This window comes from Mizuhopecten yessoensis, unplaced genomic scaffold (assembly GCF_002113885.1).
Source record: "Mizuhopecten yessoensis strain PY_sf001 unplaced genomic scaffold, ASM211388v2 scaffold8995, whole genome shotgun sequence".
Taxonomy (NCBI): Eukaryota; Metazoa; Mollusca; class Bivalvia; order Pectinida; family Pectinidae; genus Mizuhopecten; species Mizuhopecten yessoensis.
This window is the reverse complement of record NW_018407826.1, coordinates 571,207-581,178: the sequence shown is the minus strand read 5'-3', so window position 1 is coordinate 581,178 and position 9,972 is coordinate 571,207. Positions and strand designations below refer to the sequence as shown.

Genomic DNA, 9,972 nt, shown 5'->3' with positions numbered 1-9,972 from the left:
GTTGTTGTATGGTGCCATTGTTGTTGCTGTATGGTGCCATTGTCGTTGCTGAATGGTGCCATGGTTGTTGCTGTATGGTGCCATTGTTGTTGCTGTATGGTGCCATTGTTGTTGTTGTATGGTGCCATTGTCGTTGCTGTATGGTGCCATTGTCGTTGCTGTATGGTGCCATTGTTGTTGCTGTATGGTGCCATTGTTGTTGCTGTATGGTGCCATTGTCGTTGTTGTAAGGTGCCATTGTTGCCAGAAACATGCTGGGATGATGTTGTATGGTGCCGTTGTTGTTGCTGTATGGTGCCATTGTTGTTGCTGTATGGTGCCATTGTCGTTGCTGTATGGTGCCATTGTTGTTGATGTATGGAGCCATTGTTGTTGTTGTATGGTGCCATTGTCGTTGATGTATGGAGCCATTGTTGTTGATGTATGGAGCCAATGTTGTTGCTGTATGGTACCATTGTTGTTGCTGTATGGTGCCATTGTTGTTGCTGTAGTGTGCCATTGTTGTTGCTGTATGGTGCCATTGTTGTTGCATGATGCCATTGTTGTTGCTGTATGGTGCCATGCTGTATGGTGCCATTGTTGTTGCTGTATGGTGCCATTGTCGTTGATGTATAATGCCATTGTTGTTGCTGTATGGTACCATTGTCGTTGATGTATGGAGCCATTGTTGTTGCTGTATGGTACCATTGTTGTTGCTGTATGTGCCATTGTTTGGTGCCATTGTTGTTGCTGTATGGTGCCATTGTCGTTGCTGTATGATGCCATTGTTGTTGCTGTATGGTGCCATGCTGTATGGTGCCATTGTTGTTGCTGTATGGTGCCATTGTTGTTGCTGTATGGTGCCATTGTTGTTGCTGTATGGTGCCATTGTTGTTGCTGTATGGTGCCATTGTTGTTGCTGTATGGTGCCATTGTTGTTGCTGTATGGTGCCATTGTTGTTGCTGTATGGTGCCATTGTTGTTGCTGTATGGTGCCATTGTTGTTGCTGTATGGTGCCATTGTTGTTGCTGTATGGTGCCATTGTTGTTGCTGTATGGTGCCATTGTTGTTGCTGTATGGTGCCATTGTTGTTGCTGTATGGTGCCATTGTTGTTGCTGTATGGTGCCATTGTTGTTGCTGTATGGTGCCATTGTTGTTGCTGTATGGTGCCATTGTTGTTGCTGTATGGTGCCATTGTTGTTGCTGTATGGTGCCATTGTTGTTGCTGTATGGTGCCATTGTTGTTGCTGTATGGTGCCATTGTTGTTGCTGTATGGTGCCATTGTTGTTGCTGTATGGTGCCATTGTTGTTGCTGTATGGTGCCATTGTTGTTGCTGTATGGTGCCATTGTTGTTGCTGTATGGTGCCATTGTTGTTGCTGTATGGTGCCATTGTTGTTGCTGTATGGTGCCATTGTTGTTGCTGTATGGTGCCATTGTTGTTGCTGTATGGTGCCATTGTTGTTGCTGTATGGTGCCATTGTTGTTGCTGTATGGTGCCATTGTTGTTGCTGTATGGTGCCATTGTTGTTGCTGTATGGTGCCATTGTTGTTGCTGTATGGTGCCATTGTTGTTGCTGTATGGTGCCATTGTTGTTGCTGTATGGTGCCATTGTTGTTGCTGTATGGTGCCATTGTTGTTGCTGTATGGTGCCATTGTTGTTGCTGTATGGTGCCATTGTTGTTGCTGTATGGTGCCATTGTTGTTGCTGTATGGTGCCATTGTTGTTGCTGTATGGTGCCATTGTTGTTGCTGTATGGTGCCATTGTTGTTGCTGTATGGTGCCATTGTTGTTGCTGTATGGTGCCATTGTTGTTGCTGTATGGTGCCATTGTTGTTGCTGTATGGTGCCATTGTTGTTGCTGTATGGTGCCCTTGTTGTTGTTGGATGGTGCCATTGTTGTTGCTGTATGGAACCATTGCTTTGCTTTAGTTTTGGTATCAGGTTTTTGAAACCAAACAAAAATTGACAAATGCACTGATCGACGTAATGATGTAATTGTTTCCCATGAACTCGCCACCGTGAGTGAAAATAGCATGTGACTAACGGGAAATAAATCTGGTAATAGAGAGGTTCGGTACACAGGCTTGGGGCGAAGGTCGGCTTTGTTGTACCAGTATTTTGACAGGGAATTGGTCTGTAAAGGATAAATAATTCACAAAATAGCATAATAACAATTTACAAATATGTACAAAAACACGGACGCTACACCAGTAAACACACTAGTGACGGATAATTTGGTAGTTTTAAGTGAACTTTCAACATCCGGGACAATTTGTGTTGTATTTTTTTTTTGAATAGTTGCCAATAACGGAATTTCGGCTAACAATCCATCATGTAAGACTGGCTACTGGCCCCGAAGTTTTTATGAAGAATTTCTCAACTGCATTTTACTACTAGCTCATCTCCCCCTAGTTTAGTTAAAAGAGTTTTTTTGTTTTTTTCTAAATAGTTCAATATTCTAGAGACGGAGGCCAGTCTATCCATCATATAGACGTACTCTTGAGCTACTTTACATGTCCTTATTACCCCGAGAAAGACCCCTACTGCCCTAGTGCGTTTTTCTTAAACATGACTTCTATAAACTATACCCGATGAACTTGGCATTATAAAAACCACACAATTTATCTTTTTTAACTGACAGCATTTTACATCATTTGAATCCTGTCACACGGGGTCGACAAGGAAATACAATATTATTTACTTGACTCCTTGTGAGTACAGCTATATTTACACATGTCCTCTCCGTATTACATCACATCCTCCCCCTCCTCCGTAAACAACCATATCTGATCCTGCGTGTAGATCCGACTCCGATTACGTCACCAAAGCGGATAAAAATGGCGGATTCCTACGTGTATTCGGTATATAAAAACAGTGCGGAAGGCGATAAAGACGCCGGTACGGAGTGACATATCCCAACCAATGCCACAGATAAGATATTGTTGACAAAACACCAAACATAAACCTCACAAACGTTGTTTTTATTTCACGGTTTCAAATTCTTAATTTGATGCGCGAAATACGCATCTTTAACGTTTCTTTCACGAGCGTTGCAAGTCTGAACGGGTAGACATTTTAAAACAATTTCGGAGCAGTTTTAATAATTCATTGTAATTTATTTATATTACAGTAAATAAAACGCTTTTGTATTATTTAGATATGTGAGGTGAACTGTAAGACAATGTGTAGTGATCCTGCAAGAACATTTTGACTCTGTTTTCCACTCTGTAATATCACGAATTAAAAATTCTCGTAATATGGTGTCATGAATTACTTTATTTATTGCTTTGCTGTCCGAAAACGGGACATACAAGTAGTAGTTGATATTCCCTGCTTAACGTTCAGCATTTAGGGTTATCGCAACAACTGGTTTACCCTGTGTTCAGGTGAATACTGTACTGGGTGCATTCGGCATGGTATTTCAGTATTTTTGTGGAACGATATGTATCAATCTGGTCCATGTCCTACCAAGCATTGTGATAAGATCGGACGCCTCAATCATCTGCTGGTTACCAGATCATTCAGCATCCGTCAGTCACCACCTTAACCTGTACCCAAAAACACTACCTTACCATATATACCTAACGGCCAACACCTTAACGTGTACCTAACGGCCAACACCTTAACGTATTCCCAACGGCCAACACCTTAACGTGTACCCAACGGCCAACACCTTAACGTGTACCCAACGGCCAACACCTTAACGTGTACCCAATGGCCAACACCTTTACGTGTACCTAACCAAGTACCTGCTGATCATAACCTAACCAAAACCTGCTGATCATAACCATACCAAATACATGTTGATCATACCCTAACCAAATACCTGCTGATCATAAACTAACCAAATACCTGCCGATCATAACCTTACCAAATACCTGCTGATCATAACCTTACCAAATACCTGCTGATCATAACCTAACCAAATACCTGCCGATCATACCCTAACCAAATACCTGCTGATCATAACCTAACCAAATACCTGCTGATCATAACCTTACCAAATACCTGCTGATCATAACCTCACCAAATACCTGCTGATCATAACCTTACCAAATACCTGCTGATCATAACCTAACCAAGTACCTGCTGATCATAACCTAACCAAATACCTGTTGATCATAACCTAACCAAGTACCCGCTGATCATAAAACATAACCAAGTACCCTACTGGCACAGCCTAACCATGTACCCTACGGCCAGCACCTAGCCAAGTACCTGACGGTCAACAGCTAACAAAGTACCCGACGGTCAATACCTAACCATGTACCCTAAGGTCAATACGGCCATAGCTTTATCATATACCCGACTCTCAACACTTAACCATGCATTCTGCGGTCTATACCTAGCCAAACACCTTACGGTCACAACCTAAACATGTAACCTATAGTCACAACTTAATAAAGTACCCGACTGTCAACACATCACCATGTACCGTCTTGTACCACAGGAATATACAATATATATATATATATATATATATATATATATATATCAGTTGCCTCTGTAACATTGCATTGAATGAAAATGTACTTGTGTATATGTAAAAATCACTATTTTTCATGGTTTATTTTTGTATTTTGCCAATTTTGACAGCCCAACATTTGCCCCCGGGACAGGTTAAAAAGTGTGTTAGTAACAGATGTTCCATTACAATGACTTTATCTAATACTTAAGTGCACGTTTTTAATGTGGAGGTTTAGTCCTGTTGTTTCATTTTATGGACGAACGCTCACAAATTGTCTTCGCCATTTCCCCTTATTCGATTTCTTTTTGCTTTTTTTGCTTTTTTGCTTTCATTCTAAAATAAACCGATTAAAAGAAATCAGAAAAGTAAATGTTGATGGAATAAAAGTTCGAAGCTAGCCCAACATGTTTACATTCTCCACGGCCAGATTGCCTCTGAACATCTACACACACGCTCGTTTACATGGTCCTGTTACTGTCACGGCGGCCATGTTTACTTGGAAATGGTTACTTAGGTACCGCTACTGTGGCTATTACTCGGCACATAACACGGTCATAAAACCGTAAACAATTCCCTGCCACCACTGACTGTTGCCGCCTGTGCCACATAACGTCCACCGGTCTCAGAGATCGGTATGACCTTGTCGATAGAGACGCCGTCAACGTTTATTCAAATCCTAAACACAGGCAACCATTGCCGGTACGATAACCGGGTCTGGTTCTGTGTGCTTTGAAACAAACTTAGCAATATGGCACTTGTCTAGTTGGTTTGTTTACTCAGTTTGTTTTATACATAAGTTTTATGATACGCAATTGAAATGGCTGTACTCTTGATAACTTCTGTCATTCGCAGCATAAAAATTATAACAGAGAAAATTGGCCGTTTCCTGACGCGTTTTCTAGAGAAAAAGTAAAGAGCACGCTATGTACCTTGCACAATTCCAGATAAATATTAGAGGTTGATGTACATGTTTCCCACCTCCCAAATTGAAGTTGTAATGAGTGTTGTAGATGTTTACAAACTTGTTGGAAGTGATTTAAACTAAAACGGTCCTCTGGCATAAACATACACTAATGAAACAGTTCTAAACATGTGGAAAGAAACTCGTTACTTGAGTTTCTAAAACCTGTCAGATTGGTAACGTACATTTCATGTACTGAACTTTATTTTTTTGTTTAAAACCACAAAAAAGAAAAGAAAATTAAAAGTCAGTTTATTAAACGTGAATGCATGTAATGGCCGTTTTAGAGAATAAATGTTAAATTTAGTAAATACAGGGTCTACTGACATTTCGTAGATTTGTCAACATTTACTGACGCATTAACAGACATTGATGTGGAGTCGTCATATGAACCTGTAAACAGGAACTTTTTGACTGCTGTCAATCATCAGTTACTATTGACCGGACTTTTGATAATTGTGAAAAAATAAGCTATTTCGATTCTTGTCAACTGTGAACCAATTGAACTACATTTGTACTATTGAAATATTTAGACGTCTATGAACAGTAAATAGATTGAATGATTTTGACGTCTGTGAGCAATGAAAGGATACATTTTAGCACTATTTGACTATTATGAATAGTTAATGGATTGAAGTATATTGACTTGTAAATAGTGAATAGTTTAATGTATTTTGACTATTGTTAACAGTGAATTGATATAAATATGTTGACATTTTTAACAGTGAATTGATTGAACTTTTTTGACATATGTGACCACATTTTCATAAGAACTTTCTATTTATGGCACCAGAATAACACATCTGGTGTTTAGTGCTAACCTTGATTTTTTGTGTTAGCATTGCTTAAATTGTTAACGTCTCAAGTCATTATGGACATTTTGTTGTGCGTCAACTGTCATGGTCTGGTATACGTCCAGTTTGACCGATATAACACTCAAAACATCACTAGAAACAATTATTATTTTAATTGATTTTGAGCTGACTCTGATTGGCTGAAACAACATCATGTGACCACCTGTAAAAGTAGTTATAAACCTGAGTGGTTTGCAGGTGTTCAAAAAAGTTGGTAGAAAAAGTGTTATTAACCTGCTATAAATAGATTCTGGAATTTTTGTGAAGTCATTTAGATGCTTGATTAACACCTCATGGGAGACAAACACAGTACTGATCAAGATTAACACTGAAGTCACTTATTGCAGATATTTAAATGATTATTGCAGATATTTAATTAAAAAATGTTATTTTTCTGATATTTTTGATTAGTTAATTTTAAAATTTGTGACTAAAAAAAATGGAAATTACATTTTTTTCTTCAACTTTGAAAAAAATCAATTAAAATAATAAAACTATTGTAGCATGGTGATTTCAGTCGATACATGGTTTTATCGACCTAGGTTAGCAATATTGACCTCGGACTGCGTCCTTGGTCAATATTGTTAACTTAGATTGATAAAACCATGTATCGACCTCATCACCATGCTATAATTGTATATTACATAATATATATAAATAATCTTCATAATTTCATGTATAGTGAATATTCAGTTTGATTAGTTTCCAACTTTGAATAGCTAAAAATCATTTGAGGAGAAAATCTGTTTGGATCTACGTATCTTTGACAGTCCACAAACTCCTTATGTATTATATAATAAGAAACGTGGGTGGTCGGGTGGTCGGGTGGCGCAGTGGATAGCACACTTGCCTTTCACCAAGGCGGCCGGAGTTCGATTCCCCAGTCGGATGTGAAAGGTTTTGGTCACCTGCCCGAACACGTGGGTTTTCTCCGGGTACTGCGGTTGCCTCCCACATTAAGACCCCCTTCGCGCTAACATTCGGGCCAGCAAGAGTGATTAATATAAATTGAAATCATTTGTGCCATCAGTGTTGTTAAATAAATAAAGTTTAAAAGATTTTAAACTAAGTATAATAAAATATTTTAGATAAACAAAAAATAAAAAAACCACTTTTAAACGAATATTTAATTTGTATGCTAAATATGAATGCAACCGACTTTCTTTCAAAACCGTTCTATACGTATTTGCATTCTATGTTTATAGGTTTTATTTATCTAAAGAAACATATCCTTGATATTTGCCGCATTTAAATATATATCATCAGTACACACGTTCTCATGTAAGATCTGTAGTTATGGAAAACATCAAAATTACACATCGAAAATAAAATTGCTTTCCTAGATCAATGAACTCAATTTCTACTTGTAGCGTTTACATAAGGACTTGCAGCTTGAAAGCAAATATGAAGTAAAACATTTACCAGGAACAGATATTTAAATGTTTAGTGAGTGATGGTAAGTCAGCGATAAGCTGCGAGTAATTCATTCTTTGGTTCCAATTTCAGCGTGTTTATAAGGGGACAACTACCTACTGAGAGGATTTGCAACGGAGCGATGGTTGTGATCTATCACGGTAATTTAACATAGACTTTGCAATCTCATTTAGATTTTTTTTCGTGTGAACAGGTCAGACTATATTATATTATAATAAGGTGCATTGATTACCTAAAATACAGAAAAAGTATTAGTCCGCGATGTTAGGGCGGCAGTTTTGGCCCCGTGGTGAGACATCAACGCCGTATGGCGTCGTTGTAGGGGTCCGATCAGTGTCATCAAATTCCTCACACCAAGCAGGTGATAGACTACTGGCTCTGTGTCGGGGAAACAAACCAGCTACCCTCCATTCTGTGTCGGACATTTTATCGGTTTTAAATTATACACGTACGCTCTCATTTCGCTGTGTTACCCGTTTTTCACTCTGGATTTGTTTACGTCATATACATACAGTTTTGAAAAGCACATGCAAGACGTTTCGAAAAGCGGATGTTCGGTGACATTTTTATGGTCAACCCCACACGAAAATTACCGGAATGTGCCGATTACAAACGAACACACACGACCTCGAACTTTCTTTGTTCCTTTTCATATTGTTTGTGTTACTCAGCTAGTATTGGCCGCCCCTCAAAGGTGTCATGTTTCTAGTGTTGAAATGGTCCTAACAAAAGATGTTTTAACCGAAAAATCGTCATATGGCCTTTGTTGCGCTCAAAATAAAGCCCATTGCTGGGAAAATTGTTCTACCTTTTATTTCAAAATATTCATAGAAACTAATGAGACACCACTTATTGTTGAGTGATTTGGGATTATTACCCATACATACTATCTATATAATTCTTTAGGTTTCGTATTTGACATTATTATATTGTACGCGTGGTTTTACAGTTGAATGCATTGCTATTGTGCATTATCTTAATTGTAGTTTTGGTGGTGGGGGAAGGGGAAAGGGGGTGTTGCCGTTTTCTGTTACTAACATGGAAATTTTATTTTACAAACACGCGTAGCTGTCAATCACCTGAACACCCACATTTGACCTTGAACACATGCATGAAGCATCAATGTCATTCAGCTGCATGAGAGAGTTATTGTATCAGAAGTAGCTAGTCTCCAGCCATCTGCGGGATTGTATCGCGCTCGTATCACTTTTACACCCAGAACAGTTTCCTTATCCTACAAGTCAAATTCTTTTTGACGAAATAAACAAATCATTTTCAGTGTTGCATTCTATAATGTGCCAGTATTTGTTTTGATTTTAACCGTATTTTTAAACGTTATTAATCAATTATGGATTTTGTTTGGGTGAATATGTTGTTATATAGACTTTTTTTTGGTCCATAATGATATAACCACAGATTCGCCGAAATATTGTCTTAAATTGACAATTAGATGCTAAATAATGTTTTAATAATTAGTTAATCATTAAAAATGATGGAACGTATGAAAATTGTACCTTGGAAAGTCCTACATTTTGCAGAGAGCATGTTACGTTACAATTGAAATGAAGTCATAAAATGAATATTGACGTGCTGTTTCTAAAAATAGTAACACCAAGTCACACATATTCACCTACATATAAGTCCGCTATTGTTATGTTAGATATGAAATTATGCTGCTTTTGTTGTTAAACAAGATGGAACATAATGAAATCATCAAAAGAAAAGTACTGCATTTGGCAGTTTCTCAGAGCATTGTGACGTTACAATTTAAGTGACGTCATCAAGAGAATATTGACCTGCTGTTTCTAAAAATAGTAATACCGGGTTAATATCACGAATCAATCAATCAGGATGTAGGAATACGTTGTGTCATCTAATATTAAAGCATACTGGATATTCTTCATTTCTTGATAAATAGTGTGTTGAATATCTTTCAAATTTTTAACCCCTAAAACCCATCTGTGCAAAACATTAATCTACTCGTGAAACAAAGAATTTTATGCTTATTACGTATTTCCTTATAAAGATATAGGCTTGTGTGAATATGTGTCCATCCGCACCAAAAATGTTTAGAAATGACGTTATATTGCGACGTCACAATTTGGAATACGTCAATACATCAGTGCATCAGTGACGTCACAAATGATAGTGCCTAATGTGTCCCAGAGACATGTGATTATGTGTCCCAGAGACATGTGATTATGTGTCCCAGAGACATGTGATAATGTGTCCCAGAGACATGTGATAATGTGTCCCAGAGACATGTGAT

The 9,972-nt window shown here is 38.1% G+C and overlaps 1 protein-coding gene across 1 annotated transcript in view; it reads right to left on the bottom strand.

Annotated features, from left to right (window-relative positions):
* The window catches only part of LOC110457020 (transcription factor mef2A-like), a 9,975-nt gene extending 8,095 nt beyond the window's left edge, over positions 1 to 1,880 (bottom strand). Inside the window, exon 1 of the mRNA XM_021508102.1 lies at positions 16 to 1,880. Within this exon, the coding sequence (XP_021363777.1) occupies positions 16 to 1,880 (1,865 nt within the window). The remainder of the gene's footprint in view (positions 1 to 15) is intronic.
* Between the last annotated feature and the right edge of the window lie 8,092 nt (positions 1,881 to 9,972).